Source organism: Astatotilapia calliptera, chromosome 11, assembly GCF_900246225.1.
Source record: "Astatotilapia calliptera chromosome 11, fAstCal1.2, whole genome shotgun sequence".
Classification (NCBI taxonomy): domain Eukaryota; kingdom Metazoa; phylum Chordata; class Actinopteri; order Cichliformes; family Cichlidae; genus Astatotilapia; species Astatotilapia calliptera.
Genome location: NC_039312.1, coordinates 19,682,605 through 19,708,121, shown reverse-complemented (window position 1 = coordinate 19,708,121; position 25,517 = coordinate 19,682,605). Strand labels below are relative to the sequence as shown.

The window sequence follows — 25,517 nt, the reverse complement described above, 5'->3', positions numbered from 1 at the left end:
ATAAATCCTGAGTTCTCCATTTGACTGAAGTGGCACCATTACTTCTGGATTTTTAACCAAATGTATTTTTTACTTCTTTTTCCCCATCGGTAATCTTTATGCAAAATAACTGAGGAGGGAATATGAGACCCACTGACATTATGAGCACTGAAATCAAAACAATACATTTCAGGAACTCAACTTCCTGATTTTTACAACTCAGTGCCAACTTTAACCACTGCTGTCTAGGTGTGATGATTCAGTCACTCTACTCTTATTTACCAGACAGCATGTCTCATACTCACAGTTTTCTTCCTTTCTTTGTGCTTTTGCTCGTCTTTTCCACAGAAGGTAAGTTAGACTTTTTATTTATACTGCTGATCAAAGTGATACAACAGACTCAAATAGCTACTTAGCAGCTATCTGTTTAGCTGTAGCATGTGATGTGTGATGATAGGATATACATTTAACTAGCCATATTAACTACTGTTTGTTGGAAAACATTTTTCAGGCGCTCTCTTTGGATATTATGTGGCTCATTGCCAGTTTACTTCCCCTGACGGCCACGATGCCATGTACGTGGAGCAGTTTTACTTTAATAAGGTGCTAGAAGGCCAATACAACAGCAGTGTGGGGAAAGTAGTCGGTTACACAAAGAACGGAATAAAAGTTGCAGATAAGCTCAACGGTGACCAGGGCTTTATGAAACATGAGGTATGGAAATCAAACCTTTGCAAAAGAAATGTCCCACTGATTTATGATGAGCTCCAGAATTCAGGTAATTTTCACAAAACATCACAGCAATTATCTCAAAACTGTCTCTCTTTCTTTCTGTCTACAAACAAAGTCAAGTTTTGTTTTAATGACTTGTATGTTTCCTCTAGTCGAGCCCTACGTTTGGCTGAGGTCTGTGGATGCAGCAGACAGCAGACATCCAAGCATGCTCGTCTGCAGCGCGTACAACTTTTACCCAAAACAAATCAAACTAACGTGGCTCAGAGACGGAAAGCAGACAACAACTGATGTGACTTCCACTGAGGAGCTGCCAAATGGAAACTGGCTCTACCAGATCCATTCCTTCTTGGAGTATACACCCACACCTGAGGAAAAAATCTCATGCATGGTGCAGCATGCAAGCCTCATGAAGCCCCTGATATATGACTGGGGTAAGAGAGTATTTAATGCCACCTGTATCTGAGCTTTAGATTTGAAAATTACACAGTATTTCATTAGTTACTTCATTTTACAGGTTTGCACATCTAAATCAACTCAGTGAGAGCTTAAACATAAAATATAGTTAGCTGATACTAAATACAACTGAACCAAATGCAAATTTTCTGCTTTTTGTTTGCATAAAACAAGAAACTTGTCAGCTTAAGACAAGAGATGTTATAAAAGGTGTTTCATGCTATTTTGGACATGTTATCTTAAAGCAAATTTACTTAATAATAAGTAAATTCCACTTACATTTACTCCAAATGATTTAAATACATTTTTCTACCGGTATTTTCAGTCAAGTCAAATTGATAATCATTCAAATGTGACTTTGCGTTATTCTTGGATCTATACAATCAACATTTTTCAGCATGTATTCAATTTGACATTTTATGAGAAAACATCAACGAGGAATTCACAGAGTAGAAGGCTGATTTTGCCACACATTAAAAACGGCCGAGAGGATTTAGCGACATAGCAGTGATGTGGTTAACACTGTCACCTCACAGCAAGCAGGTTCCTGGTTTGAAACTCCTGGTTGGCCAGGCCTTTCTGTATGCAGTTTCTCCCTGTGCGTGTGTGGGCTTCCTCTAGTTACTCCAGCTTCCTCTTCAAGTCCAAAGACAAGCATGTTACTCTAGGTCAGCTGGTACTTCTAAACTGGCCATCCACATGAGGAAGATTAATAAAATACTGCATGAATGTACAACACATTGTAGTCTAATGCACTTTAGAGTTATTAATAAAGTAAAAGTATTGTCATCTGATTGACTCATGATTCATATATTTGATATATATCAGTCTAAAATATGTAGATGTAATCTGCTGCTGCTGATAAATGTGTTTTCAGAACCATCGCCTGACTCAGGGAGAGATAAGATTGCTGTTGGTGCAGCAGGGCTGCTGCTGGGTTTGGTGTTTTCAGTTGCTGGGCTCATTTACTACAAGAAGAAATCCAGTGGTGAGAGATTCTTTCTAATAAACATAAAACAATACTTGTGATAAGATTTAATGATAAAAACGTTGAACCTTTCTGCAGGGCGGGTCATGGTGTCAACAACCGAGGTAGATGTTTATATTTAACAGTTATTTTTCCATCACTTTGAAACAGATGTGGAAACATCTACCAGACTATAATAAATCTCTTTTTCTTTTTTCTGCAGGTTTTATACCCCGATGACACACTTTGAGTCAGAGCAGCCTTTTGGATTTCACTGAGATTTTGGTTCTGATTATGTAAAACGTTGTGGTCGACTTGCTTGTCCTTAAACTGCCGTCTGAGCTTTTCACAGACGCACAGAGACTCACATCATCCACATTTTCTCCTCACACTGTAAACTTGATCCAAACTCTGAATCACATCAGCTGAGCTTCCACCAGCAAACAGCTGTGTACTGTTTCCTGTCTGCTTCACTTTGGAAAGAAGAATTTAAAAAGTGAATGTAATATGATGTTTTGTTTTTTTTTACCTTACTCTACCGCCCTCAAGTGGCCAAAAATCAGTTAATGCAGGTAAACCTTCAGCACATGTCGAAAATGGCAGCTGTAAAGCACTGCGGGGTGAAAACAGGAAATGGGCAGTAAGGGCATAATAATCACTAATCACATGGCAGCATCTTAATGCACTTAGGCATGTAAACATGGTTAAATCAAAAGGGAGACAGGTGATTTAACCAGCTTGAGTACTTCAAAAACTATTGATGTACTGAGATTTTTCCAACTGTCTCTGGGGTTTTACAGAGGATGGTCTGAAAAAGAGAAAATATCCAATCAGCGCCAGTTCTTTGGGTTTAAATGTTTTGTAGATGTTAGAGGTTGAGAACAGAATGGCTTTGGGCTCATAGGAAGGCCTCAGTAACTAAAATAACCACTCGATACAACCGAGGTTTGCAAAACAAAAAGCACTGCAGCAGCAGAAGCCCACACCGAGTACCACACCTGTCAGTTAAGAACAGGAACAGTTCTTACAGGCTCAAAAGTGGACAATAGAAGATTTGAAAACTGCAGCCTGGTCTGATGAGTTGATTTCTGCTGCAAAATTCAGATGGTAGAGTCAGACTGTGGTGTAAAAAACATGAAAGCCTGGATCCACCCTACCTTGTATCAACAGTTCAGCCTGCTGGTGGTGTAACAATGCTTGTGATATTTTTCCAACAGTATAACCATGGTGTACCTTCTGCTGGCTGCTTCCACCAGGATAACACACCATGTCACAAAGCTGAGATCATCTCAAACTGTTTTCTTGAACACAAAATTTAGTTCACTGTCCTCAAATGGCCTCCAAGTGAATAGATGTCAATCCAAAAGAGAACCTTTGGTATGTGGTGGATCAGGAAATTCTCTGAGGCATCTGTGCCATCAAACATTAAAGCAGCTCTGAAGGCGATGTGATACTAGTAAGTTATACCTTATAAAAAGGCTGCTGAGTGAAAAATAATGTGCTTTTTGCAAATAAAACAAGCTGTCCCCAGTTAGAAAATATACAAATAATTCATACATAAATACAAATTTCCTTATTGTAAAAACTTGATACGTTATAGTAGGAAGACTAGCCAACAGGGGCAGTGATACAATGTAATATTCAGCCAGAAAACCAGTCATGTGGATGTTACTTTGATCCTTAATGTAGATTAAACATTGATGCAGAGCATTTACTGTCAGTCAATAACATTCGCTGTTGGCAGTGAATTCTGTCCAGGATGACACACCCTGCCACACCGAAAATATAGTTCGGGAATGATTTGTTTGATGTCTTTGTTCTGAAACAGCAAGTCCAAAAATAAAGAAAAAAATTCAATGAAGAGCTCCAATAAGAATTTCTTTTGCTTTAACTTATTACTATTCACTATAAAACACTGTAAGCTGGTTAAACTTAAAAACGTAACTCTGCTGTTGCTTGGAAATGTTTTCAAGGAAGTAAACTTTTTTAAAAAAGGAACAGACTTTAGGCTAATTGCAGTCAGGTTTGTCAGTAATCACTGGATCAGCTGTTCCATCAAAGTCAACAAAAAACCGACAAAGGCAGAGAAGAAGCAGCCAGAAACCATGACGTAACACTGCAGTGAAAGGAAAGTTCACTACAGATCTCCTTTGGAAATATTTAAGAAAAATGGAAATGCCTCCAGTGTGTCTGAAAGTACACAGGGCATTTTAGTGAGAACATGAGAAATCCACAGGGACCTGTGAACCCTGCAACTGTGGACACTCACTTCATTCATTATACACCACTTCTGCTTTCAGGGTTTTTACTACTTCTGTATACTTAAAAAATTCAAACGTACAGATTTCTGTGGCTTAACGTGGATAAAACCATCATCGTTTCATTATTATTAAATGAGAACCACAATTTAGGAGTATAGGAGACACAGATTTTTCTCTCTAAACTACAAGAGGGAAAGGATTTTATACCCATATGTGTGTGCGCGCATGTGTGTGTGTGTTTATAAGCAAGGTCTTCAGCTTATAGTGCAGTTTTGTTTTCTTTTTTTTGACGGTTCCTCTTTTTTGAGGAAACTAAACATGTGACCCATCTTAGAACAAAAACCTCAGAATGAGCTTCAACAGCAGGATAAGGAAGCCGGAAAGTATTGAAATGTGGAGCAGAACTGCGGTAAAGCCGAAAAGATGGTTTCATAACATCATGTGAATTTCGGAGGCAACTTTTCTGTATGACGGTGAATGCACGAAAGTTATGTAGCTACTGGCAAACGATCTCTCTGAGGTATCTCGCCTGTTCAACCGGTTAGACTGCTGCATTACAATCAGTGGTCATGTGTTAAGAAGGTGTAGCTGGGCTTTATTGTTAACTGACCCTGAAAGAGATCGTAGTTTGCATTTTGTTCAGTTTGGACCAGTGGGGGAATTTCCAATGATGGCCACCTGCAGCTCACACATGAGGCGCTCTGCTCTCGTTATCCTGCTGCTCAACAGCTTCTGCGTCTTCTCTCAAAGTAAGGATGAATTTCTAATTTACTCCTTTACTATAAACTCATACTATTCAATGTATGTTTGAATTTTCTCAATTTGTCTCCTTCTCAAGTCATCTGGTAACTTGAATTTTCTTGTTCACTAATACTACTGTGAGGTTAACAATAACACCCCAGCTTCACTGGCATGTATTTCATCACTGCTCTTCGTGATGCAGTCCTATTTTTCTGTGTAGTATTATATTAGATCATTAACTGCACTGCATGAGGTTAGGATTGTGCTTCCACCTGGGTTCATTCATGCGTTAACCTGCATTACAAGCCGGACACTCTGGAAACACATGATTTGATGTTATGAAATGTGTTACATGTTTCCTTTATTTTCCTTTAGTTTGTTATTTAATACTCCTGTCTTACTCTTTATATTTTATGTACAGTGAAAATAAAGGGCTATTCTGTTCTATTCTGTTCATACTAATACATTTATTGTTATTCTCTTGTTTGCATTTTTTTGTCTTTTTTCTCAGTTTCACATGAAATTACCTATGTCGTGGCCTGCTTTGTTGATGGGAGAACTGAGGCACAGTTTGAATTTGATGCTGAGGAGCTTATGTATACAGATTTCGAAAGACATGAAGTTGTATACACGGTGCCCCGGTATTTTATATTTAACCCAAGTGAAACATTTCAGAATTTGAATGTATATAACGATGCACAAAAAGCCAAGAGAGCATGTCCAGCACTTCTGTCATACTGGACAGTAGAGGAAAAAAATCCACCTGAAGATAAAGGTAAAGGATTTTTATTCTTGTGTTAACTTCATGTTGTAACATTGCTGATAAGATCTGATGATGTTAATTGTGTTTGATCCTACCACAGACCCCCCCGCAAGCATTCTTTACCCTGCAGATGAAGTCGAGCTGGGAGTTGAAAACAGCCTGATCTGCTTTGTGAATTACTTCTATCCACCTGACATCAATGTTACTTGGACCAAAAATGGTCATCCAGTGTCTGAGGGGGTGTTGCTCAGTCGGTATTTTCCCAATAAAGATCAAACCTTCCACCAGTTCTCAACTCTGGTGTTCACTCCAAGCGAGGGCGACATTTACAGCTGCACCGTGGAGCACTCGGCACTGGAGACACCCCAAACAAGAATCTGGGGTAAATATTTGCCCTAATGAATAAAAATAAAATGAAAAGATTTGTTTACTGTAGTCAGTAATTATGTTCTTTTTTTTCTTCTTCTGCAGAAACAGAAATAATGAAAAGCCATGAAAGTCATGGACTGGATGTTTTCTGTGCAGTGGGCCTGACTCTGGGCCTGCTGGGAGTGGCAACGGGAACATTTTTAATTGTAAAAGGACTTGAAAACAAAAAACAATATCTATCTTAGAGATTCCACACATGAAAATCACACAAATAAACAACAAAACTGGGGCACAAAGTCATGGTTCATTCAATAAACAATTCAACAATTAGGTCAGTCCAAAGGTTTAAAATTAACTGTAATGAAACAGTATCCACTAATCACATCCAGTCTTTATTGTGAGAAGTGTTTCAGATTCACACAGGAAATTCAAAAGGCCATTTGACTTTTTATTTCCTTATTTAAATTGCTGCTGTTTGCTTGGGGTGTTGCAGCACTTTTAGTTAACATGTAGTCATTTTCTGCAGTAGTAGCTCTGCAGTGTAGTGGTTTGCACATTCTTCTAACAAGCAGAAGATCTCTGGTTTGATCCTGGCATGAGACACAAATCCCTTGGGGGTTGTGTCAGGAAGGGCAGAAAAGTTTGCCAAGTAAGAGATATGGAGTTGCTGGCTGTGCTTCAGACACAAAAGCAGTGAGAAGTAGCTTGTTATTACGAATTTTAAATAAAATGTGCTAAAACAGAGTCTCTAGGAGGCAGCAGTAAAATGCAACAAGGTTTTCTCAAGTAGTGAAGACTGGATTAATATGTTTGCATTATATGCACAATAAATATAGTTTGCCATAGCTGGGCAATGAAGCTAATTTTTGTCTGTAACCAAACACCACCTTTATTGTTTATGTAACTTTGATTGTTATTTAATCTTCTTTTCTATACCAGCAAAATAAAGAAATCTTTGTTGAAAAAAATGACTGTTGTCTTTCAGCTCTTTATCTTTGGTTCCAAAACCCGTAAAGCTCTGATGTCCCATTAAATAAACACATCGGCCATTAAAATCAGTATTATTACAAATAAATAAAAACATATTTCCTGATATGCTATAGATATAGATATAAGCTGCTAGCCTGCTAGTGTTCAGATAAATGCAAAACCAATAAGTTTAATAAAATCAAATATAAATCTTTTTAGTAACTTCAGACTGGAGAAATACTTGTTTTGGGTTGTGTTTAGTAATTCAAACAAATCAGGGTTAACTGTGGATATTACATAAAAATTACGGCTTGTCTGTGTTTAAAAAAAGCTTTACTGTCTGCACAAATCCGACAATAGAAGTAAATCATGTCCCACAGAGCACCACGCCTACTAAAAGCCTGCATAACAATACTGTTGCTCAATCTGGCGATTCACTTCCTTCTGCAACAAGATCAGACTTCTTCCTATTTTCATTCGTGATTCCTATTTTTTCACCATGCATATTCGCTGCACTTTACTGCTAACAAGTGTGTTCCTCTTATTTTCAAGAGCAGGTAGGTAACTTCAAGATAATAGCTGTTTATCGGTCTTACAGTAAAAATAAAAAAGACGTTTGATTCATTTGTGTTATTTAGTAAACACAAGCTAACGTTTAAGATTGTCGAACTGGCGCTTGCGTTGTGTGTGAGAAGACAACACACATGAGCATTTCAGCATCAGCTAATTGTTGACTTTGTGTTACAGATGCTTACTTTGGTTACGGTGTGGTCCGTTGCCTGTTTACTTCCAAAGATGATGTTGTTTATCTGGCACAGCTCTACTTTAATAAGGTGCTTCAGGGTCAGTACAACAGCACTTTGGGGAAATATGTCGGCTACACAGAGAAAATGAAAGAAATTGCAGATGAACTCAACAAAAACCAACGTTTCTTAGAACAAGAAAAAAAGAACGAACAGAAGTGCAGAACCAACGTCCCGCTAGTGTTTGATGTGCTTTCAAGACCAGGTGAGCATAGAAAAACTCTGAAACTCTAATGATATTTTAGATTCCAGCAGCCATTGATAGTTACACTTCTTATTTCTGTGATATCAATAAAGCACTAGGTAACAGCTTGGTGCTCTACAGGGACTTTCCCTAAAATGTTTTTTAAGTACGTGAGAAAAAGATTGCTGGTGACTGAATCAGTGACTGAATCCTGTGACTGGTAAGTTTTTGAAAATTACTAACAGTGCTGCGGTGTTTTGCACTGTCGCCTCACAGAAAGAAGGTTCCTAGTTTTAACCCAACCTGTGGATTTGTGTGGAGTTATCATTACCTCCCTGTGTTCAACTTCCTTATACACTCCAAACTGATGAATTACTGATGAATGAAAATCTCTCCTGATTTGTGCGCCATCTCTTTTAAATGTTGAAAGTGAAAACACTTCCATAAAGGAAACAACCCTGCGTGCTTAGTTACTGCTCTTCAGCCCTCTTGATGCATTTTAGGAATTAAGATGTCCCTCTGTTAACCCTGGTCACGAGCAGGAAGACGGATGGACAAATTAGAGAAATGAGAAAACCCTAGACTGAAAGTAAACAGCTCAGAGGACACGAAAGAAAAAGCAGTTCCCGAAATAAAACAGTTAGTCGAAACAACAGAGCTAACAGAATTCATGACCAGGAAACAAGGAGACAGAATGGCGAGGAATATCAGCGAAAATTCGAAAAAACATACCAAAAAACAGACAACCACTGAACAGTCAGGGGTGAGGGAAGAGAGCCAGGACAAAAGACACAATGTGGAAGAGAGCCAGAGATAAACCTGAAGATCTGAAAGCAATGATGCAGCGTAGTTTATTAAATAAGGGAATGTTCCGAGTGAAAAGATCCAGCCCAAATTATAAGCTTAATCAAACAGAGGGTTTTACTGGGAATACTGTTAAATGTTTAATGCCACCTTTCCCACACGATCCAGATTAATGTGGTGGGTGGGGTCTTTTACATTTTGAGAGAATTGAGTCTACTAACAGGTTAAATGCAATTTTGAGACGGTCATTATCAGCATATACATGGATATTAAAATGACCTACTATAATTATTTTATTAGAGCTGAGGACTAAATTAGAAAGTCTAAGAATTCACCTAGGAACTGTGAGTAAGGGCCATATGAATGATAGTTAACAGCAAATAAAACTGAGTTTTCCGATTAGAGTTTACAATGTTAAGAGTTCTGCTTTCAAATGAAATCTAAGAAGTTGTAAATCTGGATCTATTCAAAGCTTTAGTGGAAGATTGCTGCCACTCCTCCTCTTTGGTCTGTGCTTTGAGGATTCTCACAGTTAGTATTGCTCAGGGGTTTGATTAATTTCAACTATCTGCTGGAACCAAGTCTTTGTAATAGGAGCAAATCAATATGTTTGTCAATTATCAAATAATTTACTCACAGGGGCTTAGAAGACAGAGACCTAATTTTTAATACTACATATTTAACTGTTTACTCTTTAGTGCACTTGAGGGTGCTTTGTTGTGCTTTCTTTGTGAATTTTTTTCATTTAAATCTGATTGGTTTGCTTTGCTTTTTGCCCGACTGGTAACACGCCATCTTCTATCGGAATAGAGGATTACAGGAAAACTGAAGCTCCAGAGAAGGATATAAGGCTCATTACAGAAACTGTGTTATTGCTGCAATGCCTAATCAGTGTTAATTGATGGTATTTAATTTTATACCAAATCGTTCTGACTGTCTGTTCTTTCCACAAGTTGAGCCCACAGTCAAGCTGAGGTTAGCTGAGTCACCAGAAAGTGAACATCCAGGCATGTTGATGTGCAGCGCGTACAACTTTTATCCCAAACAAATCAAACTGACATGGCTGAGGGACGGAAAGGAGGCAACATCTAATGTGACTTCCACTGATGAACTACCCAACGGAAACTGGCTCTACCAGATTCACTCCTACCTGGAGATTATACCCAAACCTGGAGAGAACATTAGTTGCATGGTGGAGCATGCCAGCCTCATGGAGCCCAAATTTTATGACTGGGGTAAGACAGTGAAAGGAAGCTTATTCTTGGACCTCATCCTGGTTTATGATGTTATTAAATAAGACTTATTAAATTCACAGTTTAGAAATGTAATATAGTGATACATGTGTTTTCAGATCCAACATCCGAGGCAGAGAAGAATAAGATTGCTATAGGTGTAGCAGGGCTGCTGCTGGGTTTGGTGTTTGTACTCGGTGGAGCTGTTTTCTACAAGCGGAACACTACAAGTGAGAAACATGACAAACGTGACCTCCTTAATGTCTCTATCTGTAACCTGAGCAATTATATAAGTACATTTAAGGAATAACTTTTACTTGCTCTGTAGGTAACAAGCTGTTCACTCTAACAGTCATTATTTCCACATCTAACTCTACCGCACTTTGTAGCAGCTGCAATTTTAACACATTAACACAAAATTATTGTTATTTAAAACCAATACATTTTAACTCTGTCTTCTTGTTATTATTGTATAGGCCGGATATTGGTGCCAACAAGTTAATCTACCTGTTTGGAGGTACTGTCCGAAGGTGGAATCATCTAAGAAACGATGGCAGCAAATGGAAAAAAGTCAATTTTGAGTTTGCCAACTGGGAAGACACTTATAATTTGTGCATTTAGACTGGAGAATTCAGAAATATTCAGCAAAAAAAGGAAAAAAAAACATATGACTTAAGACTTTTGTTTATAAAACATCACAACTAAATTAACAATGTAACTAATGATTTAATTAATTTATTTAGATTTCTCAGAGTGTGGGCTGTAAATGTTCATGTTGACAGAGATGCTGCTGTTTTGAAGGTCTACTTGATTGTGAAATGTTTTATTAATATTACTGAAAATGTTAAAAATATATATCTGGGGCTTGGATAAAAGAGATATATTTTATTAATCTAGTCATTCAGTTATTCTAACAAGCTGATTTATTTATAGACTTAATGTGAAACTGCATCGTGCAATATGTTCTTCATTTTCTTGTTCCAGCTGTTTTAACTTAAAGATTTCATGCTTTTCTTTGTCAAGTGTGAACTGGATACCGTTGGGTTCGTAGGGCCCAGTTGTTCAAAAGCAATGTGGCAGGATAAGGATTATTTGATGTGAAATATCAAAATTAACCTGATCCCAGCAGGGGGCTGAATTTGGTCTGGACTACAAAGGAAAAATGAAACAAAAACTCAAAAGGAAAAGAAAAATAGAACTGGTATACTAAGTTTTTTTCACCACTATTTTTACATTTTGTATTAAGTGGTATATTTATAAAATAAAATATATTACCCTACATAATTGTATTGATGATGCCTTCTTCATAAGTTTTAAATATATAAAATATATGATAAACTGAGTTGTGTGGTGAAGTCATCACGTTAACGTTAACTAAAAAAGGTTATGAATTAAGAATTTTAAAGGTAATCACAGTAGGTAATAGTAAAATCATTAAAAACTTAAATCTATGCATATGATATTAATTTTTGTTGCCATCTGCTGGTCATTTTTTAGTTTAGTAAGTCGGGCCCGTCGCAGTAAAGACAAACAGTGCAGAACATGTGTTGCTGCACAAAAGCAATCAGAGATGTTCGTGTTTGTGAAGCATGGTGGCAGTAGCATCATGGTGTAGTCCGTCTCAACAGCAGAGGCTGAAGTTTTTACAGTAGACACAGCAGTGACCTCAAGGCGCTTTATATGAAAAGCTAAACCATACAATAACACATACAGAGAACAACCCAACAATCATATGACCCCTTATGAGCAAGCACTTTTGGGGATAGTGGGAAGAAAGAACTCCCTTTTGTCAGGAAGAAACCTCCAACAGAACCAGGCTCAGGAAGGGGCAGCCATCTGCTGCGACCAGGGTGAGGGGAGGAAGACAGGACAAAAGACATTAATTAATCAGTCAATCAATCAATTCAATGCATCATGGGAATCCCCCTAGCAGTCTACACCGGATCCAGGCCTAACTATATGCTTGGCAACAAGGAAAGTTTTAAACCTAATCTTAAAAGCATAGATAGTATCTGTCTCCCGAATACAAACTATTGGAAATATTGGAGATATTGGAAACTGATTCCAAATATCAGAGGCCTGAAAGCTAAAAGCTCTGCCTCACACTCTACTTTTAAATACTCTAGGAACCACAAGCAAGCCCGCAGTCCGAGAGTGAAATGTGGGTTCATTAAGATAAGATGGGGCCTGATTATTTAAGACCTTGTATGTGAGGAGCAGTATTTTGAATTAAATTCTGGATTTAACAGGGAGCCAATGAAGGGAAGCCAATACAGGAGAAATATGCTCTCTCTTTCTCGTACTGCAGCATTTTGGATTAACAGAAGGTTTTTCAGGGAGTTTTTAGGGTATCCTGATAATCCGGTTGTTCAGTCTGACGTCACTAGCCGTGTCTGGGTCTAAACTCCGCTGCAGGTCCATATATCAAACGATCACTATGGCATTACTGAGAGTTGAAAAACTGTCTAAAGTCTTTCATCTTTAATAAAATGATCAGTGTTCTGCTCTACCAGGTGTAACAATTGAGTTTAACATCCAGGCATCCATGAAAACGGAATTTATGACATTTAACGGAGTTAGAAGTTAGCAGGGAGTTAGCTCGCTAGCTTCTATCTAAATACAATATAGCATGTCCTGACTGCGGGGTTTTGGAAACAAATTAAAACGTACAGCTCTGTTATCACTTCCAGCATAAATGAAGACAGAAAACTAAACAGCAGTGACGTTTGTAGGGTTACTGAAGTTGGGCTAGCTGGTATATAATGATGTGCTACGTGACCGCTAGCAACACAGCTATGTTAGCATAATATAAACAAGCTAACTTTTTTCCCACTCGATAAAAGTTAACGTGAGTGTTCTCGGTGGTCAGGAACAAATGTAATCGCATGGCAGGATGCTGTAAAAGGACCAAACTTCAGCCAGGAGAACAACTGAGATAATCCATCCTCAATACGAGGTTAGTCATTCATGGGCTGGGCTGTAGTTACATCCTAAGGTTTTAAAAACTGAGCTTAAATAAATGATTAGCGGTAATAAAAGCTGAGGGAGGTCAACAGGGATCACTGACTGTTTTAGGAGCTTTTTGAGATCAAATAGAAGAAAATACAAAACATTAAACATGTTAACAACACAAAAGCCATATTAAACGCAGACTACTTTAGACCCGGAAGTAGGATTCGTCGCGTCATCACTGAACAACCGGATAACGATTACAGTAGTCCAGCCTAGAAGTAATAAATGCATGAACTAGTTTTTCAGCATCACTCTGAGACAGGATATTTCTAATTTTAGAGATGTTGTGCAAATGGAACAAAGCAGTCCTACATATTTTTTAATACGTGCACTGAAGGACATTTCCTGGTCTAAAATGACTCCAAGGTTCCTCACAGTGTAACTGGAGGCCAAGGTAATGCCATCAAGTGTAAGAATCTGGTTAGATACCATATTTCTAAGATTTTCAGGGCAGAGTATAATAACCTTGGTTTTATCTGAAATTAGAAACAGAAAATTAGAGGTCATCCAGATCTTTTTGTCTTTAAGATATTCCTGCAGTTTAACTAATTGGTGTGTGTTTCCTGGCTTCATGGATAGATAAAGCTGGGTGTCATCCACATAGCAGTGAAAATGTATGCTATGCCTTCTGATAGAGCTACCTAAAGGGAAGCATGTATAATGTAAAGACAATTGGTCCCAGCACGGAAACCTGTGGAACTCCATAATTACTCTCAGTGTGTGAAGAAGACTCTCCATTTACATGAATAAACTGGAGTGCATTAGATATGATACAACACTATCACAGCACTATCTGTAATACCTACAGCATGCTCTAATCGCTGTAATAGAATATTATGGTCTAGCAGAACGAGCACAGAGATGAGTCCACTGTCAGAGCGCCATAAGATCATTTGTCACCTTCACTAAAGTTGTTTCTGTACTGAACTGTAAATGCCAGGTGGATGCTTCTCACCTGGCATTGACAACTGAGATAAACAGTGAACTGACAGCCTTTCAGAGATAGCAAAAAAGCTCTGGGGTGAATCTGGTCCAGAGTCACTTTCATATCTGAATACACTCACTACAGATGGTAGGTGGCCAGAGTTTTTGAAGTGACTCTGGGATTAAAACATAAAGTACTGAAAACTATCTAACTGACCATTACTTGATTGCATTTGTTTTTTGGTTTTTTTTTTAAACAGTAGTGGAAATACGTTGGTCAGCTGCAGCTGTTGTGGGGGGCATTCTAAATTTTGTGTTTTTGATCTCTTGCCTGACTAAAACATGTTTGTCCTACATTGGCCACTATAGTTAGGATAAGAAAGCAGAACTGACAGCTATCTGCTGACATCTAGTGGTTCCCGCTTGTTACACATTGTGTAAATTTACAGACCTCACAGTACCATATTATTTTAACAAAAGGCCCATTGCTCTCAGACTGCAGGAAAACAGCTTCATCAATTCAGTCATCTGATCTCAACCCAACAGAGCATGCTTTTTAGATTAGATTAGATAAAGCTATTAATCCCTCGGGTGGGTTCCTCCAGGAAATTCTGTATAATTGTAGTAGAATTTTAGTTTTTGAAGACAAGACTTAAGGCAGAGCGACCCCCAAGCAAGCAATACTGAGAACAGCTACAGTAAAGGCCTGGATGAGCATCTCAAATGAAAGAAAATCCATTTGGTGTCTATTGATTCTAGACTTCAGGCCTTTACTGACTGCAAAGGAATCATCCAAGTACTAAAAATTAATCTTATATTTAAACGGATGTTAGTTTTTCTAGTTATCGTTTATCTAGTTGAATTAAATCTCACTGTATGCTCTTCAATAACACAGTAAGAGAGCTGAGTCCTGTTGCAAAAATATTTACAACCTTACAACCAGAATATTACCAGACAGACAGAGCCAGTAAGGTAGCTGCGAGGACACCTTTTGGATAAGAAGCTGGGCCTGCAGAGGCAGTGTGATGCTTTGTAATATTCTGCTAAGAAACCTTGAGTACCAATCTTCTTATTGATATTACTCACGTAGGCACAGTTAATTTTTTTGCTTTAGCTTATCATCAGACTCTTTAAAAACCAATCTGGTTTAACCCGAACAACTTAAATTCCTTCACTAAGTGGTTTTAGTGAAGTAAAAAGAGACTTGTCAAAGCATTTAATGTGTTGTTGTTAAAACAAACTCCGTAACATGCCAGCAAAGGCAGAAAAGAAGAAGCCATAAACTATGAGGTAAACAGTGCAGTTTGGTAAACAGTGATTCAAATCTTCTTTGCAGATGTTTATGAGGATGTTTCAAAGTATTTTGTGCATTTTAGTGAGAAGGACTGGATGTAACTTCGTTACCAAAGTAAATCCACAGGGACCTGCGAACCCTGCAGCTGTGATTGCAACACCTTGGTCCTGACACACCAACTTCTGCTTTTTGGGTTTCTGCTACTTGTGTGTAGTCATTCTTATCACACGTGTTACAAGGAAGTTAGAAAGTTTTGGACTAAAACTGTGGTAAAAACCGAGGAATGTGGTGTATTACGCATAGCCTTGTGTAATTTCTCATATTTCTGGCTGATGATGCAAGAACTGTTTATGTAATTACTGACAAATTCAGAATGTCTCCGTTACAGGAAGGAACCTAGGAAGTAAGGTGTGATCAGTCTGTTATTTTCATTGACCAGACAGAGATTAAATGTGTGGCCTTGAATTGGACAATGTTGAATTTCCTGACAATGGCCACTCACACATGAAGCGCCCTGTGGTCATAATAATCAATCTAAGAATGAGTTCCTGACATTCCTTCAAACTTCACCTTTCAATGGGCGTCTTTTGATGTTTCTCTAGACAACCAAATACCCGAGAGTTAAACAGAACAACCTTGTTCGTCTAATTTTCTATTGACATAAATTTATATATTTATTATTTAAGTTTTTATTCTCAGTTGCAATAGTGACCTGTTTTGACAATGATATAAGTTAAGTAAATTCAAGGCTGAAGAGCTTTTTTAATGTTGATTATAAAAGACACGGGGTTGTATACACAGTGCCCACCTATCTTATGATTAACCCAAGTCAAATATCTGGAGATCTGAGAACACAGAAAACAAATGTGTTATACATTACAGAAAAATCCACTGGAGGAAAAAGGTACATGAGTTTTACTGCTGTTTACTTCATTTATCTTTGATGTAACATAACTGGTAAGATATGATGGATCTTAGTTGTTTTTAAACCCACCACAGACCCCCTGAGAGCATCCTCTGTCTTGCTGAAGAAGTTGAGCTGGGGGTTGAAAATAGCCTGATCGGCTTTGTGAATCATTTCAACCCACCTTCCATCAATTTCAGCTAAACCAAAAACGGCCATCCAGTGTCTGAGAGGGTGTCGCTCAGTCGGTATGTTCCCAATAAAGATCAAACCTTCCACCAGTTCTCAACTCTGACGTTTAGCCTGAGCGAGGGCGACATTTACAGCTGCACCGTGGAGCACTGGAGAGACCCTAAACAGGAATCTGGGGTAAATATTTAGTCTTATGAATAACGCAAAAATAAAAAGACGTTTTTACTTCTGTCAGTAATGACAATATTGCAGGTATTCAGGTTAATGTAAAACCGATGAGTTTTATAAGTTCCAAAAAAATGTTTTTTTTATATTCTTTTATTGCCAAAGGACTTAAAAGAAACTAATATCTCAATCTATTATAGGCATGAAACTACAAATACACACAATTCGCTGCACAATATTAAGATACAAATATCAGACCTGCAGCAGTAATTTTTCTTCAGGTTATTTTAAACTGAAAGAGGGCGTTACTGCTAAGAATTTACTCCAACTTGAAATACATAACACCATATGCTAGAGTTCTGATTTTGGAACTAAATTCCTTGTTTGCACTGTAATAAATTGCCATAGCGGGGAAATGAAGCAAATTTTGAATACTAATTCATCTCAAGCACAGTTCTTTCTTTTATCGCTTACAAAAACCTTCTTTTTTCTTTCCATGATGAAGGCACCACTGCTTGGATATCAAACAGATGTGTTACGGCCTTCCTGTATGGTTTCAAAAACAGTTTAAACCAGCTTCAGGTGAAATTTTACACAAGTTTTTACAGTCTGCACAAATCCAGCAGTTAGGGTGAAAATAAATCACACCACATACATACACAGAGCACCACGCCTACTCTTTAAAAAGTTTATTGTTACTCAAGCTGCAGATTCACTTCCTTATGCGAGAAGATCAGATTGATTGCTACTTTCATTCGTGATTTCGTGTTCGTCACCATGCACACTCACAACTTTGTGATACTGCCACATGTGCTCTTGATATTTTCAACAGCGGGTAAGTAACTTTAATATATAAACTGTATTGTTTGTGTTACAACAATACAACAATGATATCATTAGAGAAATAAAAATACAAGCAAACCTTAAACTGGTGCTTTTGTTGTGTGTGAGAAGATAAAAAAAACATGAGCATTTCCATATTGGCTAATTGTTGACTTTGTGTTACAGATGCTTACTTTGGTTACGGTGTGATCCGTTGCCTGTTTACTTCTAAAGATGATGTTGTTTATCTGGCGCAAGTCTACTTGAATAAGATGCTTCTGGGCCAGTACAACAGCACTTTGGGGAAATATGTCGGCTACACAAAGAAAACTAAAGAAATTGCAGACAATCTCAATAAAAACAAAGGTTTCCTGGAACATGAGAAAAAGAACAAAGAGAAGTGCAGAACCAACATCCCACTTGTGTTGGACATTCTTTCAAGACCAGGTGAGCACAGCTGAAACTAATGATGTTTTAGGGTTCAGCAGCCTGCTCACTCTGGGGTCTCTTTAGAAACAACTTGATGCTTTAGAGCAGCTTTTCTGAAAACGTTTTAAGAACTTTATGAGGGAATGATTGCAGGAATCTGTTCATCAAGTGGGCTGAAAGAAGTGTTCAGATCATTTCCTTAGTGAAAAGCATTCATGTATCATCGTCAAAACACCTGCAATGTTTTTTTTTAGAATCAGGACAACATACGCGGCAAAATGCAGCTCCTGAAACTCTTCATCTGTTCCACTGTTACACATGTCTGACTGTAGTCTAAATAATTACAGAAACTTAGTGTTATTAGTCCAGTATCAGTGTATTAACTGATGATATTTCATTTTATATTAAATAGCTCTGTCTGTTCTTTCCTCCAGTGAAGCCCATTGTCAGGCTGAGGTTAGTTGAGTCAGCAGATAGCAAACATCCAGGCTTGTTCATGTGCAGCGCGTACAACTTTTATCCCAAACAAATCAAACTGACGTGGCTGAAGGACGGAAAGGAGGCAACATCTAATGTGACTTCCACTGATGAACTACCCAACGGAAACTGGCTCTACCAGATTCACTCCTACATCGAGATTTCATCGAAACCTGGAGAGAAAATCAGCTGCATGGTGGAGCATGCCAGCCTCACAGAGCCCAAGGTTTATGACTGGGGTAAGAGAGTGATTGGAGGAGAGTTTATCAGTAGAACTCATATTGGTGTTATCCTTCTAAAATAAGACATATTATATAAGTGTGTATATCTAACACAGTGATAAATGTGTTTTTAGTGCCAATAACTGAAGCAGGGAAGAATAAGATTGCTGTTGGTGCAGCAGGGCTGCTGCTGGCTTTGGTGTTTCCAATTATTGGAGTTATTTTCTACAAGAGGAAGGCCACATGTGAGACACATAAACAAAAAAAACCTCAAACAACAAAATCTGAAACTGTAAGTTGGGTAATTGCATTAGTTAATGTAAGCAGTGTGCTGATTATTCCCCATTTCACTCTAGCAGTCATTATTCCCACTTCTAACTCTGTCACGGTTACCGTAGCAGTTGCAGTTTTTACTTTAACGTTTTAACACATTAACACAAAATGTCTGCAATCTAAAATGAACAAATTTCAACTCTGTTGTTTTTTATTTATTCTACAGGCCGATCTAAATAGTGGGAAAAATGAGGTTTAAGGTGGATTAAATGCCCTGCAACAGACTGGTGACCTCTCCAGGTCACCCACCTCTCACCCTGTGACACCTGGGCTCCAGCCCCACCACCACCACCCTGAAGTAGTTAAGTGATGGAAGGATGGAGATTAAATCAGACTTTTACACTCAGATTGAAATACATAAAATTATTTATGATATATATATATATATCATAAATAATTTTATTATATATATATATATATATATATATATATATATATATATATATATATATATATATATATATATATATATACAGCAGAGTTCTGTTTACGAACAGAACTCCGCTGAGTTATCTGTGCTAATTTTTCTCTCTCAATTCATATATCGACATTCCCACAGGTTTCAAAGCTGAATTTAGAGAAATCTGCGAGAAGTCTGATTTATCTACTTTATCTTCATTCCAAAAACCTGAAATCATTTATCATTTATGAAGCTCAGCAGTTTTTGTTTTTCCATTTTCTTTCCTGTGGTAAACAAAGCTATGTGCCTCTCTCCTGCTCTCCTTTGGGTATTTTTGGTAATCTATGGGTTAAAGAAGCCCTCAGTACTGTCTTATAGATGAGACTGCTGGCCATGCTGATTAGTTGTTTAAGTACAGAAGATAGGATGGCAACTCCTAAAGGCTCAAACAAAAGCAACAGGCTTTGTTTTGTCCCATCTTCCTGTGCTTTACTTGCCCTTTTTATCTTCTCTTTCTTCGAAACCTCGAGCAGAACCAGGCTCAGGGAAGCCCCACGATGAGCTGATGGGCTTCCCTGAGCCTGGTTCTGCTGAACGTTTCTTTCTGTTAATAGTGTCACGGTCCTGGGTCTGTGACTCAGTGTGTGTTTTCTGGTTTAATTTATATTCTTTGAATTAGTTTTAATCATGTTTCAGTTTCCTTGTTCTTCCTAGTTTAATCATTTGTATTTCTAATTCTTAGGTTCTTGTTCATTTAGCCTGTTCTCTTTTGTGCTCTGGTTGTCTTGGTCTCATCTGTGTTCTCCCCAGTTCGTCATCCTTTTCACCCTCTCTGTGTTTCCTTTTTTATTTTGACAGTCTCCCATCCTGTGTTCAGTGTGTTGCCGTGTTGATGGTTTGGGACAGCTGTGTTGGGGGACAGCTGTGTTGCTGTTCAGTGTGTTCAGTTTTTCTTCCCCTGTGTCTCATTGTGTCTGATTACTTCCAGCTGTGATCCCTCCTGTTTCCCATCCTCTAATTGTCTTCTGTGTATTTAAGTCCTCTGTCGTCCTCTGCTTGTTGTTCTGTTGTCCCACATCGCTGTGTTTCCTCTGTGCTTCTCGGATTCCTTGTAATTCCTAGTTTCCAGTTTTAGGTTTTTGTTTCCTTGTATTTAGTGTTTGAATTTTACAGCAAATAAAATCTTTTCTTTATCCCTCTGTGTTATGAGTCCTGGGTTTGGGTCCTACTCCTGCCTACCACACAGCGCTACCTTGACAAAAAGGGAGCTTTTCCTTCCTGACATCAAAAAGTGCGTGCTGGTAGGGTGTTGTTTGATTGTTGAGGTTTTCTCCAGAATACTGAACGGCCTTTACCTTACAATATAAAGCACCTTGAAGCGACTGTTGTGATTTGGCACTATATAAATAAGAGAGAATTGAATTACTGTGTTAATATGGTCTGCAGGGTTTTAGGGTTATAAATACATCAGGGAGTTGCATTCAGAGATTCACAGCTAGGATCATATTTCTAAAGGTCTTAGGAAGGCCAACAAATGGGAGCATGTGAATACTTCATTCATTATTATTTCAATTTGCTGGAATAATAGTCACTTTCTTGCAGCAAATTTTATATTATTAATCTCTAAATCTCTAAATCTCTAATTTGACAAAAAAAAAATTCATAAAACAAGTATTAAAAACATCAGTAACACAAAATTTTATTGGTGGTGATCCAAAGACGCTAAACTGAAAGACCGACAAAGGGGATGAGCAGGCTCTATTTCATAATTAAGCTGAGAGCTTTGATATGAGTTTTCTGAGATTTTCTGTTCCTCTGTTGTGGTGAGTGCGGTGTACTTTACTGTGGTCTGCTGGGGGAGCAGCGTCAGAGCTGATAGACCCAACAGACTGAATAAACTGATCAGGAAAGTCAGCTCTGTGATCGGCTGATCACTCAACAAACCGTTATCGATCACGGATAATCACAGATACATCTTTCACATTTTTCACATGTAGTAACTTGTGGTATCAAATATCACAACAGCCTGAGAGCAACACATCTGTCCATGGAGGTATCAACTGTTCTCACATGTTAACAATTTATTTTAACCCTACACCCTTATTTATTTAGTTCTCTCTGTTTGGACTGAATAGAGTCCCACGTATCCACATAATTCACATCCACATAACCACACAACTCATTCTTACACACGGACACACACACCAACTTTAATTAAATATGAAACATGTAGTATTGCATTGTATTCTAATGAGTTACATAATATTCTGCTAATTTAAGTTTAAGTACTGTAGCTAATCTAACTGCTGTAACAGAGGAGTTTCATAGCCCTGTGATAAATAAATATTCTATCTTAGTGTCAGAAGTGTTGTCTCTAAACGCAGTATATATCTATAATCTGTTGTCTGTGGACGCAGATATATCAGTATATATCTTTATTTGCTCGAAGCTTCTGTCCAAAGTGCGCTCTAGTGCGTCACATGTCTGTAAGACAGCACAGAGGGCTTCAGGACCCACAGTCCCCTGATGCGCCTGCGCTCTGTCAAACGATGAGCCGCTTCGGGTTTTATTTTATTTTTCTCTTCTTGTTGATTAAATGTCCGAGTCTGATTCTCTTCCTATGTTTCGCCATTTATGTTTACATCCACTACCGGACGCGATAAAAAAAAAAAAAAAAGAAGTGGAGGGAGAAATAAAGACGGAAAGTGATGAGGGCTGCAGATAAACAACAAACAGCGTCACGGCTCTCTCGTCCTTGTCATTGCGTGACAGGACTGTGCTGTTCCCGTTCCGGAGGTCGAGTCGAGAAGCATCACCAAAACACCGGAGCGGTTACGTTACCGAGCGGCGATAAGACGCAGGAGATGCTTGATAAGAGCCTCATATAAGCTCAGATAGGGAACCAGGCGGAGGGTTTGTGAAGGAAATCTCCTCATGAGCACCAGAGAAGGAGCCACACCAGCGGGTAAGGCTGATAGAAGTCCCTGTCTACACTGTTTGCTTAGCTCGATGGAGACTTTCTGTCTTTTTTTTTTTTTTAAACTACTGTATTCTTCTAGTTCACTTTATTCTGCTCCACCTTAACAGGTGACGTTAAATAAATACACGGGAGTAGGTCTGGCTTTATTGGGAGGATATCATGAAGAGGTCTGAGGATCCTTCCCCCAAAAGTTTGTGCATCTAACACCCGATCTCCTCAATTCTGGTGAATTTTATTATAGAGCATTTGTATCATGTTCGGAGAAGTACCCTTCTTAACCTTTAACAAATCTGTATTTATTTATAAAACTATTTGTTTGCTTTATATTTCATGTAGTTAACAAAAAAAATTTCAACAATTTTTATGCTAACCCCCCCCCCCCCCTTTTCTTTTTAGCTTAATTGGCCACCCTTGTCTGTTCCTTAACATTGTATTTGTTTCATTATTGCTAAAAATATGCTTTAAGCTATTTAAACGTGTTTAAATACGATATTTAAATATAAAAACTGTAACTGTCATAAATAATTATCAAATAATTTTCAACAAAAAATCCAAGTGTATAATGTTGAAATAGAGCTTCCTAGTATCCCCTGCTACACCAATGTTCCAATTCCTGTAAAAACTATACAAAGTTGCCAGGAAAGTAGATTAAGACAGAGAAATCCATGATAGAAGCACTAAATTTTTTCTAACACATATATGCATCGCTGTTGTAAGATAAACTTAGGCAATCTTCTCAGCTGTGTAACTGAAACTCAGGATTAGTTAGCAAAAATATTGCTAAAAACCAAACAACACTATCCAGGGGCTCAGAACTTTGTTCATTTTCTGGAATATATATTCTCATATCAAACCACCTCCTCCTTTTATCCTGCTGCAAACTGAGAACACTGTGTGCCTGAGATAATTACTTTTACCACATATTTCATGGTTTTTAAATTAAATAGACCCACCGTTGACGGAGGCATTTCTCACTGAGTAATGTTATGAGTTCTAAATATACGACACCTTTGCACTTAGTCCTATACTCAAGGACTGTACTTAAGGACACATTTGAACTATTTGTATATTTTCATGCCAAACTGCTTTGGACTTCTGCTCCTCTGTCCATTTATCTGGCAGCTTTATTTTCGCAGTTGACATTTTCAACAACAGAGAAATGTTCGCCTTTCTTGGGTCATCCTGTACTTGTCAAGTCTTTGGTTCTGCCTGTTTTAGATGTCATTTTTGTTCGCTTGTGATGTTTATGTGGACTGACTTTTTGCTTTGCCTTGCCTTTTGGACTTTGTTTCATGGACTAAGGCTCATTGTTTGTTTAATCCTGCCTGCCTTCTGAGTCTGAATGAGGATTTTTAACCTCCACACTGTGAATGCTCCAGACCAGCAAACTGAAAACCTTTTGCTTTTATAGAAGTGCTCATGCTTGCTGATGATCAGTTAATTAAGTACATTTGATGAGCAGGACCTGGCTGCTACTTACACTCTTAATTTCTATGGAAGCATTAAGCGTCCAATTCGTTTTTCAAACTTTCTTTCTCTAATGACTGCATATCTAAGGTTTAATAAGTCGCATTTTGTTTTTTTGTTGTTCTCCATAGTTCTCCTCTGACAACACATAGGAGTGACCCTGCCGTTTGCACTGATGGGTCTGAGTCTGTCACGTTGGTTTTGCAGCAGGACAGCCGACAGGCCTCCCTTTTCGTCATCAGCATTCCTCCCACTGGCCGTCCCAACCTCCTCTCGCCTTGCAGTTACGCTGAACTCCCCTCCAGTTTCCCCAGGAGACAGTCGTTCACACTGGAGCACAGTCCACCGTTCTCTTCACTTCCTGCTGTCCCCCTGCAAACAGGAAGCGACCCGCTCACCCGCTGAGCTTAGCAGCGATGGCGTGAGGGCGGAGATAGGAGTGAAGAGTGGACTTCATGTCTGGGAGGTGGTGTGGAGGCCCGAACACAGAGGGACTCATGCCGTCGTGGGCATTTCGAGGCAGGACTGTCCCCTGCAGTCTTCAGGGTACAATGTGCTGGTGGGGGCAGATTCACAGTCCTGGGGATGGGAGCTCAAAACCAATCAGCTCTGGCATGGTGGGCAAACTCTGAAGCTTTACCCAGAAAATGGGAGTAAGAGGTGTCACTCTGAGATGGCAGCTGATTCAAAGTCACAGTCCTCCTCTTCATCAAGTGCAAAGATGGCACAAACACCTCTCCTCATTCCTGAGCGTGTCCTGCTGGTTCTGGATGCCGATGCCGGGACTCTGGGTTTTGTTGTCAATGGCAGCTTCCTTGGCGTAGCTTTTAAGGACCTCCCTCGAGATGTGGAGCTGTTCCCAACAGTGAGCAGTGTGAGAGGAGGAGCCTGCATTCGACTGCGCTACATGAATGGTTCTACACGTGAGTGCCTCATTTATTTATTTGTCTTTGTACGCAGAAATATTAAGATAAAACACAGCCTTATACTAAACTATGTTGTTTCTGGCTTGTTCTCAGGAGATCCTCCATCCCTCATGGCTTTATGCGGACTGTCGATTCGTCAGAATTTAGGACAGAAAAGGTTAAAACATATGGACAAATTGCCTCTACCCCCTTTTCTCCAGCGCTGCCTGGCTTCCAGTCATTAATCTTCCACGCAAACTGACAAGATGGATATTTTTATCAATTACTGCAGTTTACCAAGGATCCATTCCCTTTTCTATGAAATACTGACGTAAATTCTGTAAATCTTACATTATATGCACTAGTATAATTATTTTTTATCTTATTTATTACAAATGTGTATGTTTATAGATGTTTTGTAATATTTTTAAAAGAAATTTGGGGGATTTAGAGGCAGTTCTGTGTGGTACAGGTCTGGTTTCTTCTTTTGTGTATCTAATAAATGAGCTGTTTCAAGTGATTTTTATTCTTTTCCTGTCCTTTCACAAACCACAATGTTTGGTTTTGACAATAAAGCTCAGATCCAATAAGGAATATAAAATTATTTGTATGGAAATACTGATGTAATGTTTTCAACCAGCATAAGAAGCCAAGTACAGAGGCAGGATAGATATATACTTACATTTGTTTATGTGACTGAAAGCCTGTCTCATATACAGGTGTACTCATATT

At 38.5% G+C, this 25,517-nt stretch overlaps 5 protein-coding genes across 5 annotated transcripts; all 5 read left to right on the top strand.

Moving 5' to 3' along the window:
* Nucleotides 1–57: 57 nt before the first annotated feature.
* LOC113031511 (rano class II histocompatibility antigen, A beta chain-like) lies at nucleotides 58–2,640 on the top strand. The gene is made up of 6 exons (XM_026183642.1): nucleotides 58–330; nucleotides 491–757; nucleotides 864–1,145; nucleotides 2,045–2,155; nucleotides 2,234–2,259; nucleotides 2,358–2,640. The coding sequence occupies exons 1-6, from the start codon at nucleotides 234–236 to the stop codon at nucleotides 2,382–2,384; spliced, it is 810 nt and encodes a 269-aa protein (XP_026039427.1). The 5' UTR covers nucleotides 58–233; the 3' UTR covers nucleotides 2,385–2,640.
* A 1,967-nt stretch (nucleotides 2,641–4,607) lies between these two features.
* LOC113031515 (H-2 class II histocompatibility antigen, A-U alpha chain-like) lies at nucleotides 4,608–7,230 on the top strand. The gene is made up of 5 exons (XM_026183645.1): nucleotides 4,608–4,915; nucleotides 5,039–5,144; nucleotides 5,648–5,911; nucleotides 6,000–6,281; nucleotides 6,371–7,230. Exons 2-5 carry the CDS (start codon nucleotides 5,063–5,065, stop codon nucleotides 6,511–6,513), a joined length of 771 nt encoding a protein of 256 aa, XP_026039430.1. The 5' UTR covers nucleotides 4,608–4,915; nucleotides 5,039–5,062; the 3' UTR covers nucleotides 6,514–7,230.
* A 411-nt stretch (nucleotides 7,231–7,641) lies between these two features.
* Nucleotides 7,642–11,090, top strand: LOC113031517 (H-2 class II histocompatibility antigen, E-S beta chain-like). Its single transcript, XM_026183647.1, has 5 exons — nucleotides 7,642–7,794; nucleotides 7,985–8,245; nucleotides 9,982–10,263; nucleotides 10,380–10,490; nucleotides 10,737–11,090. The coding sequence occupies exons 1-5, from the start codon at nucleotides 7,737–7,739 to the stop codon at nucleotides 10,760–10,762; spliced, it is 738 nt and encodes a 245-aa protein (XP_026039432.1). The 5' UTR covers nucleotides 7,642–7,736; the 3' UTR covers nucleotides 10,763–11,090.
* Nucleotides 11,091–17,489: 6,399 nt separating this feature from the next.
* Nucleotides 17,490–19,373, top strand: LOC113031513 (rano class II histocompatibility antigen, A beta chain-like). Its single transcript, XM_026183644.1, has 5 exons — nucleotides 17,490–17,586; nucleotides 17,760–18,020; nucleotides 18,437–18,718; nucleotides 18,835–18,992; nucleotides 19,200–19,373. Exons 1-5 carry the CDS (start codon nucleotides 17,529–17,531, stop codon nucleotides 19,230–19,232), a joined length of 792 nt encoding a protein of 263 aa, XP_026039429.1. The 5' UTR covers nucleotides 17,490–17,528; the 3' UTR covers nucleotides 19,233–19,373.
* Nucleotides 19,374–21,928: 2,555 nt separating this feature from the next.
* LOC113031509 (SPRY domain-containing SOCS box protein 1) lies at nucleotides 21,929–25,305 on the top strand. The gene is made up of 3 exons (XM_026183640.1): nucleotides 21,929–22,398; nucleotides 24,012–24,803; nucleotides 24,900–25,305. Exons 2-3 carry the CDS (start codon nucleotides 24,056–24,058, stop codon nucleotides 25,028–25,030), a joined length of 879 nt encoding a protein of 292 aa, XP_026039425.1. The 5' UTR covers nucleotides 21,929–22,398; nucleotides 24,012–24,055; the 3' UTR covers nucleotides 25,031–25,305.
* The last annotated feature ends 212 nt before the right edge of the window (nucleotides 25,306–25,517 follow it).

What these genes read in the sequence shown, in the direction of transcription:
- LOC113031509 (XM_026183640.1), top strand. Translation starts at nt 24,056, where the DNA reads ATGGGTCTGAGTCTGTCACGTTGGTTTTGCAGCAGGACAGCCGACAGG. An exon ending in CTACATGAATGGTTCTACAC is followed by an intron (nt 24,804 to 24,899) that starts GTGAGTGCCTCA and finishes GCTTGTTCTCAG; the next exon opens with GAGATCCTCCATCCCTCATG.
- LOC113031511 (XM_026183642.1), top strand. Translation starts at nt 234, where the DNA reads ATGATTCAGTCACTCTACTCTTATTTACCAGACAGCATGTCTCATACT. An exon ending in TGATGAGCTCCAGAATTCAG is followed by an intron (nt 758 to 863) that starts GTAATTTTCACA and finishes TGTTTCCTCTAG; the next exon opens with TCGAGCCCTACGTTTGGCTG. An exon ending in GCCCCTGATATATGACTGGG is followed by an intron (nt 1,146 to 2,044) that starts GTAAGAGAGTAT and finishes ATGTGTTTTCAG; the next exon opens with AACCATCGCCTGACTCAGGG.
- LOC113031513 (XM_026183644.1), top strand. Translation starts at nt 17,529, where the DNA reads ATGCACACTCACAACTTTGTGATACTGCCACATGTGCTCTTGATATTT. An exon ending in CTTGATATTTTCAACAGCGG is followed by an intron (nt 17,587 to 17,759) that starts GTAAGTAACTTT and finishes TTTGTGTTACAG; the next exon opens with ATGCTTACTTTGGTTACGGT. An exon ending in GGACATTCTTTCAAGACCAG is followed by an intron (nt 18,021 to 18,436) that starts GTGAGCACAGCT and finishes TCTTTCCTCCAG; the next exon opens with TGAAGCCCATTGTCAGGCTG.
- LOC113031515 (XM_026183645.1), top strand. Translation starts at nt 5,063, where the DNA reads ATGATGGCCACCTGCAGCTCACACATGAGGCGCTCTGCTCTCGTTATC. An exon ending in CTTCTGCGTCTTCTCTCAAA is followed by an intron (nt 5,145 to 5,647) that starts GTAAGGATGAAT and finishes CTTTTTTCTCAG; the next exon opens with TTTCACATGAAATTACCTAT. An exon ending in ACCCCAAACAAGAATCTGGG is followed by an intron (nt 6,282 to 6,370) that starts GTAAATATTTGC and finishes CTTCTTCTGCAG; the next exon opens with AAACAGAAATAATGAAAAGC.
- LOC113031517 (XM_026183647.1), top strand. Translation starts at nt 7,737, where the DNA reads ATGCATATTCGCTGCACTTTACTGCTAACAAGTGTGTTCCTCTTATTT. An exon ending in CCTCTTATTTTCAAGAGCAG is followed by an intron (nt 7,795 to 7,984) that starts GTAGGTAACTTC and finishes TTTGTGTTACAG; the next exon opens with ATGCTTACTTTGGTTACGGT. An exon ending in CTACAAGCGGAACACTACAA is followed by an intron (nt 10,491 to 10,736) that starts GTGAGAAACATG and finishes ATTATTGTATAG; the next exon opens with GCCGGATATTGGTGCCAACA.